The 25,095-nt window shown below is 51.6% G+C and overlaps 10 protein-coding genes across 10 annotated transcripts; 7 read left to right on the top strand and 3 right to left on the bottom strand.

The window, feature by feature from the left end:
• Positions 1–1,362: 1,362 nt before the first annotated feature.
• On the top strand, positions 1,363–2,607 carry GUITHDRAFT_144469 (hypothetical protein; the record flags this gene model as incomplete). The annotated part of the gene is given in 8 exon segments (XM_005825096.1): positions 1,363–1,497; positions 1,542–1,697; positions 1,752–1,818; positions 1,866–1,927; positions 1,972–2,037; positions 2,080–2,347; positions 2,395–2,576; positions 2,596–2,607. The coding sequence occupies 8 exon segments, from the start codon at positions 1,363–1,365 to the stop codon at positions 2,605–2,607; spliced, it is 948 nt and encodes a 315-aa protein (XP_005825153.1).
• A 16-nt stretch (positions 2,608–2,623) lies between these two features.
• Positions 2,624–4,540, bottom strand: GUITHDRAFT_154781 (hypothetical protein). Its single transcript, XM_005825095.1, has 14 exons — positions 4,405–4,540; positions 4,245–4,310; positions 4,124–4,184; positions 3,990–4,075; positions 3,793–3,849; positions 3,680–3,741; positions 3,592–3,629; positions 3,441–3,534; positions 3,343–3,395; positions 3,206–3,298; positions 3,112–3,161; positions 3,023–3,062; positions 2,924–2,976; positions 2,624–2,874 (listed from the first exon to the last, which is right to left on the bottom strand). The coding sequence occupies exons 1-14, from the start codon at positions 4,510–4,512 to the stop codon at positions 2,845–2,847; spliced, it is 891 nt and encodes a 296-aa protein (XP_005825152.1). The 5' UTR covers positions 4,513–4,540; the 3' UTR covers positions 2,624–2,844.
• A 983-nt stretch (positions 4,541–5,523) lies between these two features.
• On the top strand, positions 5,524–6,872 carry GUITHDRAFT_115717 (hypothetical protein; the record flags this gene model as incomplete). The annotated part of the gene is made up of 5 exons (XM_005825094.1): positions 5,524–6,247; positions 6,302–6,497; positions 6,550–6,652; positions 6,699–6,773; positions 6,831–6,872. 5 exons carry the CDS (start codon positions 5,524–5,526, stop codon positions 6,870–6,872), a joined length of 1,140 nt encoding a protein of 379 aa, XP_005825151.1.
• Positions 6,873–9,393: 2,521 nt separating this feature from the next.
• Positions 9,394–10,080, top strand: GUITHDRAFT_77375 (hypothetical protein; the record flags this gene model as incomplete). Its single annotated transcript, XM_005825093.1, has 3 exons — positions 9,394–9,807; positions 9,876–9,938; positions 9,988–10,080. Coding segments are annotated over 3 exons (570 nt in total), but the record flags the coding sequence as incomplete, so codon positions are not given.
• Positions 10,081–10,412: 332 nt separating this feature from the next.
• Positions 10,413–11,109, top strand: GUITHDRAFT_154780 (hypothetical protein; the record flags this gene model as incomplete). Its single annotated transcript, XM_005825092.1, has 1 exon — positions 10,413–11,109. A coding segment is annotated over one exon (612 nt), but the record flags the coding sequence as incomplete, so codon positions are not given.
• Positions 11,110–11,501: 392 nt separating this feature from the next.
• Positions 11,502–12,084, bottom strand: GUITHDRAFT_115715 (hypothetical protein; the record flags this gene model as incomplete). The annotated part of the gene is made up of 4 exons (XM_005825091.1): positions 11,502–11,633; positions 11,677–11,783; positions 11,829–11,867; positions 11,913–12,084. The coding sequence occupies 4 exons, from the start codon at positions 12,082–12,084 to the stop codon at positions 11,502–11,504; spliced, it is 450 nt and encodes a 149-aa protein (XP_005825148.1).
• Positions 12,085–13,122: 1,038 nt separating this feature from the next.
• GUITHDRAFT_115714 (hypothetical protein) lies at positions 13,123–14,892 on the top strand (the record flags this gene model as incomplete). The annotated part of the gene is made up of 11 exons (XM_005825090.1): positions 13,123–13,248; positions 13,311–13,366; positions 13,422–13,491; positions 13,537–13,593; positions 13,762–13,829; positions 14,021–14,059; positions 14,177–14,205; positions 14,255–14,301; positions 14,346–14,399; positions 14,529–14,568; positions 14,834–14,892. The coding sequence occupies 11 exons, from the start codon at positions 13,123–13,125 to the stop codon at positions 14,890–14,892; spliced, it is 645 nt and encodes a 214-aa protein (XP_005825147.1).
• Positions 14,893–16,416: 1,524 nt separating this feature from the next.
• Positions 16,417–16,908, top strand: GUITHDRAFT_115713 (hypothetical protein; the record flags this gene model as incomplete). The annotated part of the gene is made up of 3 exons (XM_005825089.1): positions 16,417–16,747; positions 16,794–16,836; positions 16,884–16,908. 3 exons carry the CDS (start codon positions 16,417–16,419, stop codon positions 16,906–16,908), a joined length of 399 nt encoding a protein of 132 aa, XP_005825146.1.
• Positions 16,909–17,079: 171 nt separating this feature from the next.
• On the bottom strand, positions 17,080–21,509 carry GUITHDRAFT_115712 (hypothetical protein; the record flags this gene model as incomplete). The annotated part of the gene is made up of 20 exons (XM_005825088.1): positions 17,080–17,127; positions 17,347–17,482; positions 17,673–17,743; positions 17,789–17,852; positions 18,092–18,159; positions 18,207–18,293; positions 18,486–18,638; positions 19,112–19,169; positions 19,227–19,286; positions 19,327–19,394; positions 19,440–19,485; positions 19,532–19,676; positions 19,841–19,943; positions 19,990–20,440; positions 20,488–20,564; positions 20,704–20,781; positions 20,837–20,866; positions 20,915–20,955; positions 21,005–21,090; positions 21,136–21,509. The coding sequence occupies 20 exons, from the start codon at positions 21,507–21,509 to the stop codon at positions 17,080–17,082; spliced, it is 2,244 nt and encodes a 747-aa protein (XP_005825145.1).
• A 943-nt stretch (positions 21,510–22,452) lies between these two features.
• Positions 22,453–24,919, top strand: GUITHDRAFT_115711 (hypothetical protein; the record flags this gene model as incomplete). The annotated part of the gene is made up of 11 exons (XM_005825087.1): positions 22,453–22,463; positions 22,681–22,783; positions 22,833–22,871; positions 23,134–23,220; positions 23,322–23,575; positions 23,722–23,818; positions 23,990–24,151; positions 24,202–24,345; positions 24,551–24,639; positions 24,696–24,741; positions 24,863–24,919. 11 exons carry the CDS (start codon positions 22,453–22,455, stop codon positions 24,917–24,919), a joined length of 1,089 nt encoding a protein of 362 aa, XP_005825144.1.
• Between the last annotated feature and the right edge of the window lie 176 nt (positions 24,920–25,095).

The following is a 25,095-nucleotide window of genomic DNA, read 5'->3' as shown; positions in this document are numbered from 1 at the left end:
TCTCCCACCCCCCTCCTCTCCCGTCCCTCCTTTCTCTTGGCAGTACGCGTTTCGGGGTCTCGTCTCGTGTCCCCTCTTCTCACCTCCCCTCGCTCAGTCGCCTCCTCTGGTCTCCCTCCCCTCCCCTCGCTCAGTCCTGTCCTCTCCTCTCCTCTATCTCCTCTCCTCTCCTCTATCTCCTCTCCTCTCCTCTCCCCTTCCCTTCTCTCTTGGGAGTCTCCTCTCCTCTCCTCTCCTCTCGTCTCGTCTCGTCTCGTCTCGTCTCCCCTCCTCTCCTCTCATCTCCTCTCGCTCAGTCGTCTCCTCTCCTCTCCTCTATCTCCTCTTGCCTCTCCTCTCCTCTATCTCCTCTCAGAGTCTCCTCTCGTCTCCTCTCAGAGTCTCCTCCCCCCTCCTCTCCTCTCCTCTCCTCTCCTCTTCTCTCCTCTCTTCTCCTCTCCTCTCCCCTCCTCTCCTCTCCCCTCCTCTCCTCTCCGGTTTTGCCGCATCTCACTCCTCGTGGCATCTCATATAGTTTCTTCACCTCTAGTCACATGTAATGTCTTGATACTTCCTGGGGTACGTAGGGGTCATCGAGATCGGGTCCCGAGTGGTATCAAGGAGGTTGAAGGTGAAGGGAGATGATTATTTACTTAGTATGGAAATTTGAAAATATGCTCTCTTTGCCTTCAACCTGTTTTAATGCCTTCGGGGCTTCCGAACTACCGTGGGCCACGTGACTTGTCCCTACTGAGCCCTTACCCAAAAGTTACTATCACTTTCTCACTGGCCCGCCATTGGAGGAGTAGCCATGCTGTTGTTGTCGCAGCCCGGGATGCTGCCTCCCTCCTCACGTTCTCCCAACTCTCGACTCAAGTTCCTTCTTCTCACCCTGTCATGTGCATGTGCTCGAATCTTCAGCTCCCTTGCCAACTTTGAGTTTCTTCCAGGCCTTTCATGACCTTTCTTCAGTTTTCTGCTTTGATTACCCGGAACTGGCAGCCAGATTTGCACTCTCTCTTTTCTTCTCCGCTATACACCATACCTCTCATCCCTTCCCCCTTCCCAAACTTGTCAGGTTGCTTCCTCTCATGTACAGTACAATTTTGTCCTCGCATGCACACTAGAATATTCTCTAATACCTCTCCTATTTCTGTTTTGGATTTCCTTCAAAGCTGCACCATCGCTCTCGACAGTCCCAACGCATGTTTTTCATCGATTCCTACTTACACTTTTGAAGAGATCTGACTAGTCGGACTCGTTTGCCTTTCTTGCAAGCAAGCACATCCATCTTGCCTGCTAACGTTGCTTGCCAGCGAACGAACGGAGCAAGAGTGAGATCATTCTGGATGCTCGTAAGAGCTTCATAAGGCATTCTGACGAATGGCTCTGATGGATGATGACAAGCCCAACGCTCACTCTGCTCCTGTGTTGGGCGAGCACTCCCCGGCGTTACAAGTGCCCAGCAGCCATGCTGCAACGAATGACGACGAGAACCAACGGCATCGCGCGCTCGAGGTGAGAAGAGTCGGGGAGTTACATTGGACTGACGGTTCTTGCAGGTTGTCTTTGACCGACTTCACCGCTTGCAGAAGATTCTTTACTGCGGTGCAGACGCCGCGCCTATCGAGATCTTGGACGAGATTTTCAGGTGTATCATGACAGCCGGGCCTTGCTCTCTCTCCTCGTCTCATGTAGCGATCAGATTGTTGAAGACTGTGCGTAATGGAGAACAACAAACTTCAGAATTCAAACCTCAACATGAGCAACAGGGAGAGAAGTCGCAGTTGCCAGCTCTGACCAAGAGTGACTCTCGCTCTGCCATGGCTCCTGCTCCAGGTTGGAGCTGGTTATTCCAAGACCAGACAAGCTGATTTAGTTGGCAGCTGACATGCTGGCTCATCGTCGTCCCAGAATGTCCGTCGGGCAGAAGCACGTGGGTGTGCAGGTGCAAGAAGGTCACTAGGCCGGTCGCTGCCTGATCATGAGCAGGTTGAGAGTTGCTTCGATGACACTGATCACTTCACGGAGACCATCCATTCGATAGAAGTCGACGAGGTCACGACGACGACATGACTGCATCTATTAACTTTCCTGCAGAACGAAGCTCCCGTGACTCATTCCACTCCCAGGCATCTGCTCCCTGTGTTTGCTACTGTCTCGCCTTCCAAGTCTTTTTGGAAATTTTCGCAAGCAGCAGACAAACGCCTGATGGAGCTGGAGGAGAGTGTTCACATGCATGAGAAGCAGCGCGAGCTCTACTTGCGCCGCATTGAGGATCTTGAGGACGAGCTGCAAGCGTACAAGATGAGATTCGACAAGGCTCAAAACTGGCTGACGGCAACGACGAGCAACGGGTTATACCAGAGTGAGCAAGAGAAAATCCTGAGCCGACCTTGTAACATGAAGTGGCAGACGTGGCAGAGGCGAAAATCCTTCCGGTCCCTCCGCAGCGAATTATCCACGAAGACTCTTCTTTCACCGCCTTCTCCAACTCCAAGAAGCTCCTGATGGGCCTGTTGGACCCCCCGGTCTCTGACGGCTCGTGGCCCGTGACTTCTGACGGGGACGTCTTGCCCGGGGCCTGGGCTGCTGATGTAGACAGGGAGTCTGCAGCCAGGCACTTGAGCGACTTCAACGAGGTGAGATGAAACATTTTGTTTATTAACATGTTTGAAGAGATGTTCAGGAGACGAGCAACTCAATGCAGACACGCAGCAGCAGCTCGAGCACGCTCCTGTCTCCTAGAGCTTACACGCCGCGCGGGCCTCGGGTGACCCTCAATCCAAAGGCCAGGGTTCTCATCTCGTTGTAGATTATCTCATGTTGTATCTGGTGACCTTTAGGTTGGAGCAACTGTTTCACTCACTTGTCCTGCTTCTTTCCCTTGCCCGACTGACATCAACATCGTCATGATCTCTCCTGAATGCGCACAACGACGCACCTTCCCCTTCCTCGAGGGTGCGGGAGTGATGAATCTCACAAAGAGCAGGAGACCTGCAATGCGATCACAAGCGCTCACACGAGAAGCTTCCTCGCATACCCAACACTGCCGAGGGAATCCACCGTCCGTCCATGAGCACCTGGGGAGGAGGAGGGTGAGACAAGCGCGACATGCCAGGGCCTCCTCACGAGGTGACTGTAAGTAGCGCCGACCATCAAGAAGAAGAGCACGACGTTGCCTGCCACCTTGTCAGTCCCAGCAGCCCACGAGCTCATAACTCACTGAGCTCAGCGAGAGGGACGCGATGCCCCCTCGACCCCGTGCCCGCAAGCGAGATGAGCATCAGCATGGCGCAGGAAACCTCCACTTGACCAACTGCGACACGTTGAGAGACTTGTCAGCAGCTTCCGCGGTCGTACTGGAGTGCATGAAGGAGGCTGGGGTAACCATGGCAGAGATGGACTTGGGCAACCTGGCAAACCCGTTAGCTTCCCAGCTCCCTTGAGCAGGAGGATACGTGAACGATCCATCGTCGCGTTGCCCACAAGTGTTCTTGAGAAATGAAAAATATTTACAGCAGAAGCGACATGTTGATGTCAAGGCTTTCTCAACTAGAAGTCACGAGGACATTTAGAACGACAAGACAGGGCACGTCTCGCATCTCTCACATATCGGCTTCCAGACTTTGTTGCAGATGTCCGGAAACCTTGACAGGCAATTTCAACAAAGGAATAAGACACGATAAAATCAACACACATGTTTGCCAAGAACAGATGCGTGGGCTTGTGAAATGTCGGGTTTGTCTTGTTGATACCCGCCTGCCAAAGGGTCAGTCGGATCGGATGTGAACCGCCACAGTCGAGTTTGACCAGCAGGAACGTCAGGGAGAGGAGCAAAGTGAGCGAGACTCGAACGATAGCAGAGAGCTGGCGCACGTTGACGACGACGAATCAAGCGAAAAGACTGGATTCAGAAACTATGAAACAATTCGAGCTCTAATCTCGCAATGAGTTCATGTATCTCTCTCCAACTGATTTTCTACTTTACATCCTCTTCTCAGACTCACCACGTTGAACTCGTTCAGAATCAAGATCAAGGCGCATACACTCCCCACAATGATCGCGTGTTTTGTGTCTGGCTTTGCCCCGTTTCCTAGCAATTTCCGTCAAGAGAGCATGAAACAGATTGCCGAAGATCCACCGCCACGTAATCTTTGCAGCTGGTCTACACCATCGCGTTTGACAAGAGATCCTGCCGTGCACTTGCAAACATCAACGTCAGGTTGATATACCAGCTACTCCATGGAAGACGTCACACTAACCTTGCTTTCGAATTGCGAAATCGTCAGTGAGGGCTTATACACGTTGCTTTGCTTGAGAACAAGCAACTGCCAAACCATGAGTTTTGAGTAAATTTCCACAAATATGCAGTGCAGGATGTTTCAATCTGAATCTTCAAGGATCTTAGAGCAAGCGACATACCTCTACTCGCGCGGGGAAGCATACAAGGAAGAAGCAAGCGACTGTCACGAGCTTGCAAGCTCGTATCGGAAGTGAAGGAGCAACACAAGTCCTTGAACTTTCTCTCATGTCATTCTGCACATCTTGTGCCCATGACCTTCTCCCCTGCAGACACGTCAACTTGATGGGGATCAAAAACTGTTCGGCATGCAACTGATTCAGGTGGCTGTACTGAAGGAGTGAGCTGGTGACATGTTGACATTGACTGGGAAACAGATAATTTGACACACATCCTCAAGAAAATGCAGAAAGGACAAGGGAGGATCAAACTGAAAAATCTTTCATAACAGGATCACTGGTCCTAAAATTTAAAGGGCAGCCGTGAACAGAAGGGGAGAGACACGTTGAGTTGTTTCAAGAATATCGAGCATGAGGCTAAAGCTGTCCGGGTAAAACATCAGCAAATATCGAGTTCGTTCTTCACTCAAAAAAATGGTCAAGCTGAAGACCGGGTACACACATTATGGAACCTCCAAAACATTCAGAATAGAGCTTTTGAATGGGAGGGGAATGGATGGATGATTGAATGAGGTTTCAGAGTATGGCGGCAAGGGAATGTTGGATTCATTCTACAGATATAAAGCAGAGAAATGACGTGTCTGTTGCATTGGATGAGATGGTAGAGGACATTATGAGGGAGAAGGAGAAAATTCGCAGCTCAAACGCATGGAGAGGGGGAGATGAACGAAGAGCACGTGTGAGGGAGTAAGGGGAGGAGCATAAAAGTTGGGATCAAGATAGAGGATGAAGATGATGTAGAACTGGATGTGCATGGATGCATCGGTGGGGTACTGATCATCTTCGCAAGCGCTTCTAGCATGCAACTTCACCATGGTCATCGAGGCGGGGAAAGGATCGATTCTGTCAGGGGGGTAGGGGTGGTATTGAAATTTCAAAACAATGGAAGGGTGGGTACCTTTAGTTTAAACGATACCGGTACTGTAGGGATTTTAGTTCGAGGAGGGGGTGCTTTTGAGTGGGAGCGTCCACAGGAATCGAACTATACAGATAACATTTGGTCTTAAAATTCAAATATATTGGGAAAATTTCAAAAGTACCCCACTAAACGTTCGGATACTCATGGATACGTACAATCCATGTCTCACGGATACTCACGGATACCTTGCAGTGGCGTTCGGAGGGGCAGGAATGGGGAGAGCGACGGCGTCGGATGAAGATGAGCACAAGCATGCGAGGCCATGGGAGGAGACGGTAGAGGCAGTGTGGAGGCGGCATGCTCGGGCTTCAAGATTCCCTCAAAGAGAAGATGTGAGGGTCACAGCTAAGAGGATCGTTGTTGAGGAAGGGCTGGCGGTCGTTGAGAGGAAGGTTGTCTACAACTACTCCGAGGTTGTGCCCCTCCTCCTCCAGGGAACGGTGAACCCTGCAGACAAGTTCATCATGGTGGAGACGATGAAGTTCAGGTGGAAGGAAAGAGACCTGGAGATCGTCGCCGTCAACGAGACTGGAAGATCCAGCGTGATCTATGAGGAGAGGATCCATCTCTACCCGCACCCCGAGAACAGCAACTGGACGGTGATGCGGCAGAATGGCAGCTACGAGGTGGATCTGTTCTTCGGGCTGGAGATGATGGGGATAGACATGTGTAGGAGCATCTTTCGCATGAATTTCAACAACAATGTAGATGCGGATGCTTCCATGATGCAAGAATATGTTAGCAAGAAGGAGGTTCCTGGATACTTCCCCACGTACCTTCGCGATCTCTTCCTACAGGACACGGATCCTTCTCTCTTGCCTCCTCTTCCTCCTCAGGACGGCAAGTCTCAAGTTACCGCATCTAGCAGTCAGGTATTCTGTACTTCTCGATCAACGGCTCTTGGTGACATTGGCGGTGCAGTCAAAGCCAGCTACATCCACGCCTACGCTTTCAGATTTTGGGATCAAGGCGAGGAGGAGCTGCAGGCGTCTCTCTCGTGTGTTGACTGCTTCTTGCAGGGCGACATGAACAAGGAGGAGACAGCGCGAAGGTTGCAATGGATCTTCTCTCCTACCCCACCCCTTGCCAAGGGCAACAGCGTGGTGGAGGAGAAGGGGTGAGGGTCAACTCTGAGTCTGCTTCCTATGTCCCTTGATCTTGGTGAGCAGGAAGCTGAAGTTCCCGTCTCGCCACGGCTTGAAGGGAGCGGGCTATCTCTGCATGCAGCCCTCGCTCGCTCCTTTGCAGACTTTTGCCACCAACGAGATAACGGTGAGGTCTCGTTGCCTTACTTCCTTCTGCCTCATCGGTCTTGCAGGGACCAAGTCCTCCTCCTCTGGAGATCTATGGCGTCACGCGCGAGAGCGCAGCTACCGACGATTCACTGCAGCAGGTACTGAGTAGTCACAGTGATCCATGTCTGTTCGTCATGCTCATTCTTCGATTTCAGCGTGGGATGCAAGGCCATGGATCATCACTTGTGATGTTCTGAGCGCGTACAACATTTAAAACTTCAGTTTTCCACTCTCATGACTCGGCTGAGAATGAGTTACAATCTACATTAAAGCACACTCCGAGGCTCGCAACCAGGGCGGTTGAACTCGTACCGTGCCCTACTGTCATTCTGGTCTTGGTGCACCTTGAATGTCGTCACGGCCGACCGTCTACGGTGTACGCAGACTCTGTGGTGGTCAGACCATGGCGGCCGCGTCACGTTGGTCCGACACACTGATGACACAAGGCTACTTGAGTGATTATTGACTACAAACCCATTTCGGTTGACTATAGGGCTCCACAGCTCCACAGCTCCATGTTTTGATTTCAAACTGTTTTGGCGGGTGAAGCATGGCTGGGACGATGACAAGGGGAGCAGGAGGAGCAGGCGGATCAGGAGTGGGAACAGGAGCAGGAGTGGGAGCGGGAACAGGATTTGTTGTGTTGGTGGTGAGAAGGGAGGGCGAGGGAGAAACATCGAGGATTTGAGGAGGGAGTGAAATGAGGTTGAGTAGGTTAGAGTTTAGTATAGCTGGGAGGGAGAGGAGGGCCATGGCGGAAAGAGAAAGAGAAAGGTAGTTCAAGGAAAACAGCAAGAATATGGAGAGTATTGAACTTCATGTCAAACCGATCAAACGCACTCTAATCGTCAGTTTGCGCAGAACACGGACATCTGAGCCGAAAGCTTCATTGCTTCAAAGCCGACATATTCTTTTGGAAGGAGATGGGACATGCTCTTCGATGAAAATTTCTGTCCCAATGTGCCAGTAGACCATTGCATCAACTACTCTACAGCGGGTGAAGGCGTGACATACACTTATGCAGACATGAGCGGAGATTCCGGGTTCATACCGCAGCAAAGTTACGTTGAGACAGTCCCTCTTCCGTACAATCGGGCAGCTCTTCAGGAGAGGAACGAGTACAATGTTCCTATCCACAGCAACCTTGCATCTCAACATAGTTATGTGACCAATGATCCTATTGATGAGAACTCTCATTACCCTGTCAGCCTCACAGGTAATTGGACGGCTCAGGCAGACAATGCGATGGGGATGCCTTCTCAAGCCTCGCTGAACCCAGCGATTTCACAGTCAAGTTATTATCCAGCATGTGAAGTGACATACAACGATCCGAATGCCCCGAGGCTCCTGCCGGATTCAGCCTGGACTGATCAGCAAGTTCCTGACATGGATTCGTATCCGAGCAATCTGCAGCCACCTACGATTCCTCAGGACTTGTCAGAACCCGTTTCAGCGGTTAATGCTCCCTATGAGCAGTACTCCAACATGCCCAACATGCCTCTTGGCAACTTTGCTACTCCGCAGGCATACCCTGTAAATATGTCCGATGCCTGGACTTCTAACGCTACGATGCCATCCCCTGCCTCCTACCTGAATGCACCGGCGAACTACCCCCGTACTGTGGCCTCAAGGGATGCGATGAATCGCATAGATAGAAGCTACGTGCCATCTGAATTCGATTCGAGATCTTTGCATCCAGTTCAGTCAAGGAGCACCGACCTGCCTCCCTCGTGGACATCAGAGCAGCCGATGTACCATCAGCCTCACGACGTCTTGCCTTCACAACCTCTCAGTGGAGACACGTATGGCATGTATCCTGGTGGAGCTGCTCCCTCAAATATGCCAGCATACTACTCGATGCAGAATCAATATGCCGGCCAAAGGAGCACGCAGGCACATGTGTTGTCATATCAACAGGGTCAAGTGCATGCAAGGAGCACTTTGCAGCCTTCCTATCATTCGGTTTCCGCTGCACCATCTCGGCCGCAACGAGGCAGGAAGAGAAAAGCAGAGGTGGACGCTTCAATGGCGAGGCACAAGAAAGCTCCTACCCAATTGAGCTCGATGCATCACAACGCTATGACGCCGGACGTGATAATACCTCAGTCACCTCATCTCAACAATCCTCCGTTTGTTCCACAGGCTCAGCCCTTGCCCACACCGCTGAAGCCTCACCAGCTTCCTCCAGACAGCAACCAGACCCACCAAGCATACGATGGCCAAAGCTCGGTCTCTTCACAAGTTGTTCCCCACGTCGTTGCTGTTACGAGTTCTGCGCTGGCACAAGAAGCAAACCTTGTAGCAAATCGCGCGGGGGCTGAGCCGGGCAAGCAGGGAGAACAAGGAGACGGCGAGTGGTGGACCCAAGGAAGTGAATTCCTTGGCAAGCGAGTCAGGAGAGCACTGTACGATGACGCTGGAGAGAAGCAAGTAATCTCGGCAGCTGACGGAACTATCGTAGGATGGTTGCCTGTGGAAGTCTCTGATTTTGTCAGCGAGTACTTCAACGTTCCAGCGGCACTGTGGCATGTGAAATTCGATTCTGCGGCGGTGGGAGAAGAAGACCTGGAGGAGTTTGAGGTTGAAGATGGGATCTTATCCTACGAGACCGACCGCTGGGCTGATGTTGGGGAGGACGCTGAAGAGCGGAGGAGGAAGAGAGACTTGGATTTTCAACTGAATCCTCGTGTCAATCAGGCCAACGTTGGGAGTATCTCCATGGTTGCAAGCAATCAAGATGAAGAACGTGAAGTCACCGAGTGCCCCAAGAAGCCGATGAACGCTTTCTTGCTGTGGTTTCTGGATCCTTCCAACACCATGAAGCAACGTCACCCAGGATTGAAACATGCGGAGCTGATGAGCGTCGCGTCTGAGCATTGGAAATCGATGAAGGAGATTGAGAAGGGAGTTTACAAGAAGAAATACTCTCAGCTGATGGATCAGTGGAATCGAGATGTCGCAGCTTACAAGAAGTACTGCGCTGCCCATGGCATAAGGCCCAAGTTTCAGGTCAGCGCGGATGCTCAAGAGAAGAAACGAGATTGTGCGGGCGATGATGATGATGCGGGGACGAAGAAATCGATCTCAGCGTACTGGTTGTGGAGCCATCAAGCTCGTGAGGAGATTCGAAAGGTGAGAGTCTGGGTGCTCGATGCGAGTTTGGTGTGGACTCGTGTGACGGTTGTTTTACTGCTGTGCAGGAGAATCCTAAGATGCCCATGAAAGAGGTCATGCAGAGAATGGGCGAACGATGGAAAAAGATTGTAAGACATCCCAGCAAGGTGCTTTCATGTCAGACTGACGATCCCTCAGACGCCCGAGGAGAAGCACGAGTGGGAAGACAAGGCCAGGAGCGAGAACGAGAAACAGAAGAAGAAGCAGAGCTCTGCCAAGAAGCGCGAGCCCCGGGACTCAAAACACCCGGCAGTGACTCCCTGGTTTGCCATGGTAGTGGATGACGACGACAGAGAGCTGCGAGGGTTCCGAATCTTTCAAGTTCACAGTGGCGTCTACACCGACGGCACGTGCAAGGCGATAGAGTGGCTCAAGGACTTGGGATCAGGGCAGGACAGCGGGCCATCGCGCTACCTCCCTGCGTCTCTGTACCCAAAGCTCTTCACCCTCCCATGGTTGGGTTGGATCCCCGTACAGGTTGAGTCTGTCGAATATGCAGGGGAAACAGCAGCTCGACCGAGTCCTGTGACAGTGGAGGGGGAGGAGCAGAAGTGCGTAAGAGTCTTGGAGGAGAAGGAGAGCGTCGATGAAGCCTACGGGATCCTGGCAGGAGAGCTGATACCCGAGGCGTTTCCGGCCAAGGCAGCGCCCGGCCAGAGGCTGCTGGGCACTCTCTACAAGCATCCACCCACGAAGAGTTGGTTTGCCTTGTGCTCAGAGAACGCGAGGGAGTGCACAGCCGAGGCCTGTCACGTGTGTGAGATCACGACGGGGGTTTATGACGATGGGACCTGCAAAGGCAGGAAGTGGGTTAGGGCGGATAGCGGAGACAATCAGATCAAGTTTGCCGTCGCCAGCTCGCAGCCGGGCGTGCTGCAGCTGGTAGCGAACCATTGGATACCCGTCTCGGTGGAGAAGGAGGACAGCGAAGGGTCAGAAGTGCTGGTCGTCTCAGATCTCGGTGCTCTCGTGCTCGAACTTTCAAAAGTTCTGAATGGCGAAGTCGCTCTGAATTCCTTCCCCATCTCCTCTCCTCCTCGACCAATGAAACCCAAGAAGGGCGCCTCTTCCAGCCCTGTGCCATCGGTAGCAGCTGAGGGTGGGCATGCGCCTGCTGGTTTGATGAAGGAGGAAGTGACGAGCAGTACCAAAAGTGACCAGGGCGAGGTGAAGAATGAGCCCAGTCGTGAGACGGAGCAAGCCTTGCAGTCAAAAACTTCTTAACAGAGTCCAATGAAGTCGACGGCTACTGCTGTCAAGAAAGCTTCGTAGATGTTCGCTCGAAAGGTTTGCAAACAGTTGGGAGGATTTGGCAGCATACTCAGTTCCCCTGCACTTGTCGTATCCCTACCATACGACCTGACGGCGTGCACAGCAACAGCACAAGAACATGAGTGAGCTCGGGGCCAAGTTCGAGCTCGAGCAATGGATATCGATGGAAGCCTGAGAGAGAAGATCATAGTACATGAACTTATTCACATAGAACCACAATCATATACAAGAATATTCCGACCACTTCGTATCTATCCCCACATCTCACCATTCTCCTTCTTCCTCGTTACTACTTCCCTGCTCTGTTTCTCGCTCCCCTCGTCTCTCCCTTGCTCCCACTTCCCCGGTTCAACATCGTCCCCTCCCCTCTGCCAACTCCATCATGGTCCTCGGGGGAGACGAAGAAATGAGACGACGGTGATGGTGGCAACCAGGGCAGCAAAGGAGCGCAGGAAGCCAAACTTGGACCCTTGCTCTTGTTCCTGCTCTTCTGGACTCAAAGTGGCGTAAAACTGCGAAAAACTGTCAGAACTGCTCGGCCATGGGCGAAGATACCGTCACTCGCTGCAACATGACAATTGTGAACATGACAACATGGAGTGCCGGGAAGAAGGTCGAGATTATGAGGTAGATGAAGGCGAGCTTCATGATGCTGTACTTCTCTGATCTCCATGTCAGATAGGCCATGCCTGCATGGCTCTCCTCACCTTTTGTGGACTCCCTCACCATGAACTTCATGTTCAGCACTGAACAACAACAATCACTAAGGCCTCAAATCACATCCTCTCTACCTTTCAAGGGAACCTTCTTCTCTTTCCCCCTTTCCTTGTCGACAATCAAGTTGGCGTAGCTCGCCTGCCAGTATATCCGTTTGTGCATCTCAAACTCCGAGCTCGCCTTGTCTTTGCGCATTTTCAAACTTCTGCTCATGTCCATGGGTCTTCTGCTCCTCTGGCTGCCCATTATCGGATTCAAGTGTCCATCTAGCGTTGAAAACGCTGAACTGACCACAATTCCTCCTCCTCCTCCTCCTCCTCCTCCTCCTCCTCCTCCTCCTCCTCCTCCTCCTCCCTTAACCGCCATCGCCATCCCTCTCCCCGATTCCATAATCGCACCCCCGATCCGGATCACTACCGGTCTTTTCCCACTGCTTCACCCTACCTTTAAGCTCCCTGCCTCTCGACCATGGACCCCACCCCTCGCTCCAAGGATCCCTCCTCCCCTACCCCATATTCACTGGTCAACCTGCATTGAAGTGCTGGGGTAGGTGGTATTTGGTGGCTGGGTGGCCGGCTTGGGCCGAGCCCATGTCGTATAGCCGCATGTCGGAGCGAGGGGGAGGTGGAGGGAGAGGAAGAGGAGGAGGAGGAGGAGGAGGAGGAAGGGAGGTTGAACGAGGGCAGAGAAGGGAAGGAAAGAAGGAGAGGGGGTAGAGAGAAATCCAAAGGGGCAGGAGGAGGATTAGTAGGCCAGATGCAGGGGCAAGTGCAGGGGCAAGTGCAGGATCAGGATCAGGAAAGTGTCGTGATCAGAAGCAAACGTATGGATGGAAGCTCGTGGTGTATATTGAGTATAATGGGTGGGAAAGACGGGAAGAAAATTGAATGAAAGATCTATAGTCGAAGCGTAGGATCATTTTGTGTGAGGGAAGTAAACGCTTACAGAAGACAAGCTCAAACAATGAAGCTTGCTCGGTTGCTTGCTGTACTGAATCCTGAATGACGTTTCTATCAGGACAATCATAAGCCGCCTTGAGGCTCTGTTTTGCTTCGAAGGAGCGACAAGATGATTCGATCTTGGGTACTGATTGCTTTCACTCTCAACTTCGCTGCTTCTTTCACGACCGGGTGGGTTGACGTCAACAGCATCTGTTTGCGCCATCCCAACAAGCAGAACTCGTTCTCCTCTTCTCTCCTCCTCCAATCTTTTGTGTCGCCAATGTTGAATCCAGCAAACAAGTTTTTGCTGGCCAGCACAAGGCAAAAATCAGTTCGGTTATACATGTCTGGGTCGGAACAAGAACCGGATGACGACAAAGTGCTGTTTGTTGGAAATCTTCCTTGGGTTGTTGACAGCTACGGGCTGCAAAAGCTGTTCGAAAAATTCGGCCCCATATTCAACGCTCAGGTGATCATGTTTCGTTCGTTGCTGCTGAATTCCGTCTTTGACGTTTTTCTTCCCTCGTGAAGGTTTCATACGATGACAAGAACGATCGTTCTAGAGGGTACGGGCACGTTGTGTTCAGGTGAATCAGAGGAAATGCTTCGAGAACGCTCTTGACCACCATTGCTCGCCTTCAGAAATGCGGAAGATGCGCGGACAGCAATCCTTGCAATGAATGATAGGGACGTCGGAGGTCGGAGGATACAGGTGCCTGAGTTGTATCTTTGTCTTTTCACGCTCAGCCATCGACAGGTGCACCTGGCTCAGAGGAAACGAATCCCTCCTCAAGCTGTCAGGCTCGACCCTAGAGTGAGAGTGCTTGGCTGGGGGGAAGTGGAAGAGGAAGTCGGAGTTGGTTTTTCAACAGGAGGAGAGCAGGAGGAGCAGGAGGGGTGGGAGGGGTGGGAGTGGGGAAGGGGAAAAGTGGGGAGGAGGGGGGGGGAGAGCGTGTGGAGGAGGCTGACTGTATGCGTGGAGGCCTTGAGGTACAATCCGACATACGAGGAGCAGAAGAATGCAATCTCGAAGGAGAAAATGACATACAGGTAATGGAGAAAGTTTGGGTCGGAGGAAATTACGAGGAAGAGCAAGAATAGGGTGGGATCAAGACAAAGAGGCTGAATGAATCCTAAATTAGAGAAAGAAGCAGGGAGGACGAGGGGGGGAGAGGTGGAGATGGGGAGGAAGGAAGTTGGAGTGACAGGGTATTGTAATGATTCCATCTCGTTTGCTTCAGGTTCGCAAGGGACGTTGTTGGCTCTGACTTGTTCGAGCGGTGAGGCGAACTTTGTTCTGACACAGATCTTCTATTGCACTATCAAAAACTCTTGCATGCTTTTCCATCCTGGATGGAAAACCTTCCTGCCTGTCTGTCTTAATTTGTATTTTTCAGGTGCAAGGACCCGAAGTACAACGTAACTGGTTGTTGTTATCGGAATGATCAGACCTCCCTGCTGAAGGAAGTTTGCAGCCGACGATTGGCATCCCGTTGAAATCTTCGATGACGACCATGAATCTGTTTGTTGTCAAACGAAGTGTTCTCTTGCCTGATGTTGTGACAGGATTGGACGCATTACAACCTGAGAGTTGATTATTTTGATCCCATACAGAAGAAGGTGCTTTCTTTTCTCGAGTTCAGCACCCACCCTTGCCATGATGACAAAGATCAATGAGAGATGATGATGATAATGATGATAATAACAGTTGTCCTGCTGATATTCTGCTCTGACGGAATCGTTTTCAAGGTCATTTTCGGTCATATAGTCGAGCCCATTCGACCAAAAGGTAAAAGCATCTGTTCTCGTTGATCCAGAATTGATCATATGGTGTCATATACATCATCAACATTTTTTCTTTCATTTGCATCTATCATGATTCATGTCAGTTCGCAAGAAAGATCTTAACTGTTGAAGTTGTTGATTTCATCATCGATCCTATCTATGAATTACCATCAATCATCTTTTGGGACTTCAAACATGTCTAACTTTATGGTTTTGTCTGGACAATGTTCTGCATTTTTTTCGAAGTTCTTTTCTAACCGACAAGCCAGGCTCAAATCGGTCTATTGACTGGGACAACGACTTCAATGCGGACCCTGTTCAGGTGTAGATTTCGAGAAAAGATCATACCATGAGAATGATACATGTTACGATGATAATATTATGCGAATACGATGATGACGATGGTGATGACGACGACGACGATGATGATGATGATGGCGATCGTGATTATGCCAGAGGGACAGAAGAAGGAAAAAGAGTTTTTTTTATTGTTCTCTGCGTTTGCTTGTTCCTGTCATGTTCAAGTGTCAATACCGTTTGGTCTCATTCTCTATTCTTGGATTGACACGCTTGTGATAATTTTTCTGCTTTCTTGCTCTTCGATTCATTGCTTATCAATAACCATTTGTTTTCAGGTGTTGCCGGATGGGTCCACCTACTTGATAGCAGATCCAGCAAGGTTGGTGCTTTCGTTTCATGGAGACGATGAGGATGATGGAGAATGGGTTTTGATGATGATGAAAATGAACATGACACGACGAGGACGTGACATTCTTTCATATTTGCTGGTACTGCAGGAAGAACAATGTACAAAAAGAAAAGCAACCTCGGACAGAAAGCGTCAAGGTATATCATGTTAATCTCACGCCATGATCTTGATTGATTGAGAACTTGCAGAATGTTGAAGACAACGACATGTTTGAGGTGCAAACTGCTCCTGCTCTTACAACGCCTTCTCCATTCCGTTCTGCTCCTATCTCTTGTTGAATTCATACCTTCTCGTGCTACTTCTTGTTGAAGTCTGCTGCTGTACTTCTTCATCGTTTCCCTTTGTCTTCTGTTTTCCCTGCTCTGTTTTTCGTTTCTCATGAATGAGTACAGGATTCCTACTCCGGCTCCACTTCCCAGTCCGACATCACGCGCGGCATCGTCGATCCATTCGGTCGGCGCCGTCCCCGTCGAGCATTGATGGAGCGAGCTAGCTCTCAGAGCAAGGCTATCCTTGACAAAATGCAGCAGCAGGAGGTCTTGCCTTTCTCTCCACCGCTCGTCTCCTCCTCTCCTCTCCTCTCCTCTCCTCTCCTCTCCTCTCCTCTCCTCTCCTCTCCTCTCTCTCCTCTCCTCTCCTCTCCTCTCCTCTCCTCTCCTCTCCGTTGAGATGCAGTTCTCAGCCCAATTCATCTCAGCCACTTCTGCTCTACTCTTCCTCTCCTTCCGTCTAGTCTCTCCCCCCCTGTCTCCTCATCTCCTTCTCTTCCTGTCAGAGCCAATGCTGATCTCCTCTGCAGGCTCTTCTCCAAGAGGCTCTTCCTGACATCGCGCAGTCGGCCGACAAGACGGGCAGGAGGTCACGAGGAGAGGCAGGAGCGCAGCCGCGGGGGGGAGAGGAGAATTCACAGGAAGACCGACGGGCCAGTGGCGAGAAGGAGCGGGAGAAGACCCAAGAGGAGGAGGGAGAGGAGCAGGAGCAAGAGGAAGGACAGATAGAGAAGGGGCAGGTGTGAGAGATTGGGAAGGAAGGGAAGGAGGAGGAGGAGGAGGAGGAGGAGGAGGCGAAAGGCGGGAGCGTTTGCCCGCCAATCAGAAGTGGCAGGTGAGGAAAGTGCGAAGGCCTGAGGGGAGGGACGAAGAAATGGAAGGGGGATCGAGCACAGAGTTTAGGGCTGGATGGGACGAGAGGCAGCGGAAGGTGAAGGAGGAACAGGAGGAGGTCGTAGCTCCGGCTGCAAGGAGACGGACCAAGGTGGTGAAGGAGGAGGAGGAGGCAAGAAAGGATGCGGAAAGAGAATCGAGCTTCGAAGAAAGCGGAGAGACATCAGAAACAGAAGCGAAGGTGGAGACTGGCACCGAAACCAAGAAGAGGAGAGGTCGCCCTCGCAAGGTCGACTCGGCGGCTGCGACGTCGAGCAAGCCGGAGAAAGAGGACCAACAGGAAGACCAGGAGGGTGAGAAGCAGGAAGGAGGTGAAAAATTCTCGTCCCCTCTCCTCGCTTGTTGAGACGTTTTCAGGCCTCCCTCCTGCGCCGAAACCAGCAGCAAAACGGCGAGGAAGGTGACAGGGAGAGGAGGAGAGACGAAGAGGAACTAAGGAGTTGTCAGGCCTCCCAAGGAGAAAGAGCCCTGAGGATGAGTGGAAAACAGAGACTGTGAGAGCAGCAGCAGTTGGAGCGGGAGCAAGAGGAGGATAACGAAGAGCAGGATTGGGGAAGGGAGCGGGAACAGGGACAGGAGCGAGAGGAGGAGCAGGGAGCAGGAGGGGGAGGAACGGGAAGGCATTACATACATACATTTGATTCTATAGAGCAAGAGAGGATCGAACGAGGGGAGGACTCAATGCCTTGATCTGCACCGCAAATGATCAAACCAACTCCCTCTCCTCCCCTCCCTCTCCTCCCACCTCCCCAACCTCCCCTCCCCTCCCTCCTTCATCTCCCTCCCTTCTCCTAGCTGCCCTGCCCTCCCCTGCCCTGCCTCCCTTCTTCTCTCTTCACCATTCCCCCTTCGTCCCTCCCTCCCTTCCTCTCTCTTCCCCTGTCCCCCTCCTCCCCCTCCCTCTACTCACCAGCCTCTCGTTCCCTTCCTTGGTCATTCGAGGAGTGAAGCCGCCCAGACTCAGCCCGCCATGTCGGAGATAGTAGCTGATGTTCACTGACGAGGAGACAATGGCTGATCTCCTTTTCTCCTCCTTCATCGCGTTCCTGAGCACCCGCATTCAGTTTCTCGGCTCCACCGCCGCCTCCTCCTCCCCCTCTCATTCGTATTTCTCTCTTCAGTCCTCCTCCTCCCCCTTCCACTCCTCCTCCTCCTCCTCCTCCTCCTCCTCCTCCCTCCCCCTCCCCCTCCCCCTTCTCCTCCCTCCCCTCCTCCTCCCCTCCTCCTCCTCCTTACCTCATGCTTTCACAGATCTGCTCGAGATCCGATTGGTTGCAATTGAGCACTGAAAGCTTCTCCTTGAGCAGCTGCCCAGCAGGACATCAGCCATGGCTGTCGGCAGCTCCTGATACCTCAATGCGCGAAGAGCATTGTTGGACCATGATGTCATGATCATAACAAGAGTTGACCTGTTGCCTGACGACATCTCTTTTCAACGATCTCACCACCATCGGCAATAACAAAACAAACAAGGAGCAGGAGGAGGAGGAGAGGGAGGGAGGGAGGAGCAGGAGCAGGAGCAAGAGCAGGAGGAGGAGGAGGAGGAGGAGGGGAATGGGAAGCAGGACAAGGAGCAGGATGGAGTCGACGGGCGGGGAAGGGGGGGGAGGAGGAGAACGTGAAGGAGAACGTCGATGTGAATATCATCGTCTGACCTCACAAGGCTGATCAGCTCGGCAAGTCTGCAGACCGGGACATGGTCGATTCTCAGCTTCTCGTTCTCCTGTTGCTCAGGTTCAGCTGGGGTGATGGTGGACAGAAACGTGTCACCGAAGCAGGAATGTGCACTTCATCGAATGACTGCTGAAGGATCTCAGACTGAAGCTTCTCCCCGCCGTACTTTGAGAACGCCAAGATCTATTGCGACATCTGTGAGTTACAAGGACGGAGAAAGAGGTTTTGACAAGCATCAACGTCATTGCAGCGTTTTGAACCAGAAACAGAGTGGAATGGGATGAGGGAAAAAAGTGAATGTTCAAATGTTGTTGTCTCCATAGTTTTGAAATTTTCTCATGAGACATCAACATCAGACTGTTTGGGACCTCTCACCATGTCGACTGAAACTCCGATGTTTCGAGGAGGCAACTCAGGCCATTCATCTTCATCTTCTTCACCGTAGGGAAGCGGAGGAAGGGGACGCGACATGTTGTCCTCCAGGGAGATTGAGATCTCGTTGTCCATCAGTGACCTCTCTTTCCAAACCTGATGAGAATGCAAACGAAAGAGAGAATGACGAGTGAGAAACAGAAATTAAGTACAAAATCAGAAGTTGCATAACCATGAGAGAGAGGTACAATAAACGAAAGATGAAGAACACAAAGAGGAGAAAGATGGTGAAAAGAGAAGGTAAAGCGAAGAGAGACAGAGACAGAGACAGAGACAGAGACAGAGAGACAGAGAGACAGAGAGACAGAGAGCGAGAGAGAGAAAGAGAGGGAGAATAGAAGAGAGAATGTAAACCAAACGAACAGCACAGAACAGGAGCAGGAAAACAAGACAAGAAATGACCTCCTTGGGTTCAAGAGGCTCCGACAGCTCCTGATAGAACAGATAAACTTTTCTACATTTCTGACGAGCTCAATCATCTACCTTGTGCTCGTCCTCCTCCTTTCCTTCAGCCCATTTCTTTTCTCCCTTTCTTCCCGATCGTCCTCGCCTTCCTCCTCCACAAGCACCTCCCTCACGTAGAAGTAATCTTCAGTGACGACATTCTCACGCAAACATCGTGATATCCTAGTCCGCAACTTCATCATGATTGCAACTTTCCGCACGTCACCAGCATCATCTTACTTCTCTAACACATGAAGAAAGGGCATCCATCGTTCACAGACGGACTTCCTCTCCTTGAAACTGCATGAACATCTGTCAAACAACAAGCAACCAGCAAGACCTCTCATTCCTGAAAAAGTTCCTCATCTCCTCTCTCAGGTATTGTTCAATCTGCTCTCTTGACAACACCTGGCAACACAACATCAACACATGCAAGCACGAGAAGGACTTGACGTTGTTGGTGAAGAGAGGTCCGGCAAGAACAACATTTCCCAGTGGCCTGCCGATCAACATCAGCAGCAGCATGCCAGTCGACGCTTCGTCACTTGGTAGGAGCGGAGAGGGAAAGAACTCTTGCGAATCTTGGCTCCTTTGCTTCCTCCAAAGGCGACAGGTCTTCGTCTTCGCCAACGTGGTGGGAGAAGTTGAGAAACCGAGAAACATTTCCCGTCCGTAGAGCAGGAGACGAGACTGCAATCAAATGACAACTCCTTCCCATAACCACTCCCCGCTCCTGCTCCTGCTCCTGCTCCTGCTCCTCTTGCTCCTCCCACAATCAACTCCTGTTCCCCCCACTCCTACTGCACCTGCTCCTGCGCCTGCTCCTGCTCTCCCCCATCTCCTCCTCCTCGAACCTGCTGGAGACGAGTCGACCTGCTTCTTCCAGTAGTGCACAAACCCCAGCTGTGCTGCGGTCCCTCCAGCCGCTACCCCACCTGAGAACGACTCTGGTTCGTCCTGAACTTCCCGTCAGGCACCAGGGAGGAGCCTCCAGGCCACTCACGCTGAAAAGAGGAGGATGCCGAGCAAGCGTGTAGCCATGCCGCTGCCGCAGCCCCTGCGAGCGAACCGACTCTGCGATCTTCTCAGCTGGGCTCATCTTGGCAAGCAGCTGGCTGTGCAGGATGGCGGAAGGAGACAGAGCTCGTTGCGGGGACGCCTTCGCCTTCTTCCCCTTCCCATCCCTCCTACTCCTGCTCGACACGTCGACCGACAGCGACTTGAACTTCCCCCCTCCCTCCACCTTCGAGCTCGGAGGCGACAGGTCCCTGCTCCTTCCTCCTTCCTCCTCCAACCTGCTCCCATCGCCTCTGCGAAAGACCTCCCCCTTGGCCGGAGGAAGCACCTCTAGAGCATCCCCTTCCTGTATGCTCGCAGAGTTCACTCGAGCCCATTGATCTCTCTCCTCTAGATCTTCCGGGCTGCTGATGGGGCTGCTGAGGGTGGATGTGGTGCTGGTACCGACCATGTCAAATTTGTGAAAGGCGCAAACTTGTCAAACCTGATGTTCTTGGACCTTCTAAACTTTTCTTTCAGCTTTTTCGCGTCTCCGTGATATCCCCAGGGGACAACTGCAACCTAGACCAAAGACATTCAATGACAGGAAGGAGAAGCGAACGACAAGACATAGCTTGATCATCATCATCATCATCATCATCATCATCATCATCATCATCATCATCATCATCATCATCATCATCATCATCATCCCAATCACCGGAGATGTTTTCTTTGCTTCTTTCCTTCTCATTGGCGAGAGCGCTTTTTTCTCTCCATCGAACTGTGCAAACAATTTCTGCAAACAAATCCTTTGTGACATTCTGCCCTTTAAACTACAAAGATTTGTCTACCTTGACATCGACTTTGCTAGATCTTTGAATCTGAAACTATTCAATCATCTCTCGTTTCACTTCTAGCAAGTTTTTCACCTGAATCTTTCTGTTCGCTATCCGGTCCAACACCCAGGCGGCTACGCAACCGATGAGTCATCTGAAGACGGAGAAGAGAAAAATATCAACCAGCCCAGGAAGGGAAGGCGTCGAGCAGCCTCATCAACGATTCGAACACTTCTCTATCCTCATTGACCTTCCCGAGCTCCACAAGGCTGGAGAGACGATCAAACGAGAGGAGGCAACTTCACAAACTTCACCGGTAAAAGTGCCTTGCTGCATCCTTCGCCATCTCGGACGACTCTTCCTTGCTCAGCTCTTCATGCATGCACATCTGGATCTTTGTCTTGACATTGCGCAAAAGAACCTTCATGATCAGCTTGTCGTCTAGCGTTTCCTCAGCAAGATCCAAAGCTCGTTGCTCGAACTGCATGCCCTTCCTCAAGTCATCCAGCGATGCAATGCCCTTGCGCTTCTCCGAGGACTGCTCCATGGAGATAGTTGCGATGTTGAGCAAGATCATCGGAAGGTGGGAGAGGAACGTGTACTCGTCATTCTCTCCTTCAACTTTCTTCGCATCGTTTGCTTTGCTGTTTGCAATCTGTGGAAATTTTGTCCTGCTTGTATCCGGCATTGTACCTCGACGTAGTCTCATGTTATCCTGCCTTTCACTGTTTCTGGAAGGCTCGGGGGTGGTGCTATGCGCCCTTCCCTTCATGCTTGTTGATCTACAATCTCTTCATTGTTGCTCCTCTCCCTCTATTACACTTCAGCTACCTTCAATCAACCCCTCTCCCTTCAATCATCTTGTCTTGAACCACCTTCTCCTCTGCTCCTCTCTTCTCTCCTCTTCCTCCAGCCTTGTCCTGTGCTCCTGTCCTCTAGCCGCCCTCCCTGTCCAACATTTCCTTTGCAGGTTGATGGATTATCAACGGAAATGTAACTGAAATGTAACGGATGGAGAAATAATAACTGAGATGTAAACTTCACTTTAAAAGTTTCAGGACCCACTGGAGAACGTGTAAATGAGGGGGTAGGGGTGGGTGTTTGTTATCGGGATGGTGGAAGGGAGGAGCTGGGCGGAGGAAGGCGCCGAAGGAGAAGGACACAGCCTGTCGGCATGGAGGTGAGACGAGGAGAGGAGAGCTGAGGAGAGGAGACTATGGTGAGAACATCAGGGAGAGGAGAGGAGAGGAGAGGAGAGGAGGGGAGACTATGGGGAGCAGAGCAGAGGTGGGGGGGTGTGGGGGGGCTGGTGGGAACGAGAAGAATCTTGGTTGAGACGAAAAGACAAGCGAAGAGAAGAGTGGAGAAGGGGGAGATGAGGGGGGAGAAGGGATAAAAGAGAATAGGGGGGGGGTGGGGAGGGGAAGGGAAGAGTGGGGAGATGACAGCGGCATTGTCAGAGGGCAAATCGAGGAGAAGGGTTGAGTGGAAAGTTTGGAATGAAGAGAAGAGTAGTTGGGCGTTTAAGAGGGGAGATATTCAGAGGAGACGAGGAGGAGAGAGAGCAAAACAAAGACAAGGAGGAAATACAACAAGGAGATTGAAAACAGGGAGAAGTGAGATGTAAGAGAATGAAGATGGAGTAGAGCCTTTTGAAGGAGTAGAGACAAGTATACAGTACGAGCATGTCGAGGAGTTCAGAAGGTAAGAGAAACACTGTTTGCCCCAGAGACCTCTGGAAATTCTAGAACGGCATCGAAATCTTAGCTAAGAGAAAAGACAAGAAGTCGAAATCAAGAAGATCACTTTCACTGATTTCATGGTTGGGTTCAATCTTGACTTGCTCGATCTTGTTGCAGCTGGGCCTTCCTCCTCTTCCTGCTAGCAACTAGCATCTACATAACCTACCACAACCCTGACGACGCTGCCCTGCTCCCTGGGTTTTTCGTCCCTCCTGTGCTGGTGAGGAGCTGGAAGTGGTACCGGGGTGTGTCCTGACATCGGTGAACAGATTTTGTATGTTATCTACTGGAGGAAACTGCGCGACGAGGTATGACATCGAACATCTAGGCCGAGGGAAAGAGCAGAAGGAGCAGGAGAACAGAGTTTAGAGAAGAGGATGAGTAGGAAGGAGGAGGAGGAAGAGGAATGGGGAGGAGGAGAAGGAGAACAGAGTTTAGAGAAGAGGAACACGGAGAAGTAGGAATGAGTAGGAGGAAGAGGAAAGAAGAAGAACAAGGAGTAGGGGAAGGAGTAGGGTGAGGAGGCGGGAGAAAGTAGGATGAGGGGGAGGCTGATACTTCTCAACTCAGATCCCTCTTGATCTTGTCATCAAGACTTTTGCCTTCGGTTTCCTGCCGGGAGCAGCCGTAGTGATGATACTGGAGCTCATTCTGGCGGTGATTTGTTGTTGTCGTTTCTCCTTCTCCTATGCTGTATTGTCCTGCCATTATGTTTGGAGGAACTTCGACATCAGTGCAAGGTTGACCCTCTCCGTCAGGGTATCTTCTTCTTCGTCTGCTTCAACGAGCAGATAGAGGGCTGGTTTTCTGCGCTGTCCTCCCTCACCACCATGAATGGGAGCAACGCACCGAGGGAGGTTCACTTCACAATCGCCCAACAGCTCTTCCACAGGCTCCATCGCCCTCAGCAGATCTCGCGGACTTTGGTGGACCATGTGTTGCAAGCCCAAGGGGGAGGAGACACAGACCCGTTGACGGACATCGAGAGCGCGTACGGAATTGTCATCAAGAGGTGACGTGTGCTCTAGTTGTGTTAGGAAGGGTGAGGGAAAGTCGGCAAGAGGAAGGGAGGGAGGCAGGGAGGCAGGGAGGGTAGGGCAGGAGAAGGAGAAGACAAGGTAGCAAGGAGCAGGTGAAGCCATTTGATGTTGATACCAGGTCACCCGGGTTCTACCTCTTCATCGCTTTGATGGCGTATGTGATCGCTGCGGGGACTGAAGAGAGTCTCAAATATTTCACTCCTCTGAGATTTCAGGTCTTGTGCAAATACAGCTCCTCTTCTGCCCGTTCTTTCCCTACCTACCTCCTCCTCCTCCCCTTGCTCCTCTTCATACTACCTTTTTCTGATCGTCTTCTCTTCTCTTCTCCTCTCCCTCCTCTCTCTCCTCTCTCGTCCTTTCTCATCGTTCTCTAAAACTTCCTTCAGGCCTGCAGGAACAGCAGCAGCAAGTTCGTCTTCCTCGTCTGCGCCGTCTCCTGTGCGCTGGGTTTCTCTACCGTGGAGAACATGGGATACGCCATGGGGTCGCGCGGGGAGGAGGGGCAGGCAAGCCTGTCAGCTCGAGCGTACACCGCCTACTCCAGAGCTGTGAGTTACGAGCTGGGACAGGAGCTGGGAATGATCCCTCAGCTGGGCAGGTGGTGGCCATTACGGCTCATGGAGTTTGCGGGGGGCTGGTGGGGGTGGGGCTGACGAAGAAGCACGTGCTCGGGAAGAGCTGGGGTTTCCCGAGGATCCTGCTGCCTTCGCTGCTGGTGCATGGGACGTTTGACTTCCAACAGGTCAAGAGCAGCAGCAGGAGCAGGAGCAGGAGCAGGAGCAGGAGCAGGAGCAGGAGCAGGAGCAGGAGCAGGATGAGCTGGAGCAGCCAAAACTGTAGAAGGGGCAAAGGAGGGTTGAGCTCACTGAGGGAGCGACAAAACAGGCAGCAGGAGTCAGGGAGAGGGAGGCGGAGAAGAAATCATTTGACTTTCTCGTCTTTTTCAGCTCCTCATCGCCGTCCTCGTATGGAATGTTGAGGTTCAGAACATCTGTGTTGTAGTTCTCAACTCTATCGTACTTGTTGGAGCATCGGTGTACTTGTATGCGCGCTTGATGATGTGAGAAGTACATGATGATTGGGATGTTTCAGGTGGTATGCTGTCAAGGGTTTGGATCTCACGCTCACAACGCAAACGGTATGTAAACAAGATGACGATGAGATGAAAGTGAATTTGATTGTCTTTCGTGTTTCTGTATGCCGTCAAACCCTTGCACTTGTTGTTCTCAAATCGCTTGCCTCTGACTTCCTTGGGTCAGCCGCATGAAGGCGTCGAGCTGCGAGACGACGTTCGGTTGCTCGGGCAACAAGCGTGAAGATCCTCGCGACGTTTTTTTTCCAGTCTCTCATCCAAACATTCGCTTCTGTCGTTTATTCTTTTTTGGTGTCTTGTTGAAAGGTTTTCTGTTTGCAATCTATCTTACAGCGAAGATTGTGTTCTTTTTGATCATCTTCATCACGCTGGCCGTCATCACAAAAACATTGTCATCAT

Source organism: Guillardia theta (assembly GCF_000315625.1).
Source record: "Guillardia theta CCMP2712 unplaced genomic scaffold GUITHscaffold_87, whole genome shotgun sequence".
NCBI lineage: Eukaryota > Cryptophyceae > Pyrenomonadales > Geminigeraceae > Guillardia > Guillardia theta.
This window is presented reverse-complemented; position numbering and strand designations above follow the sequence as displayed.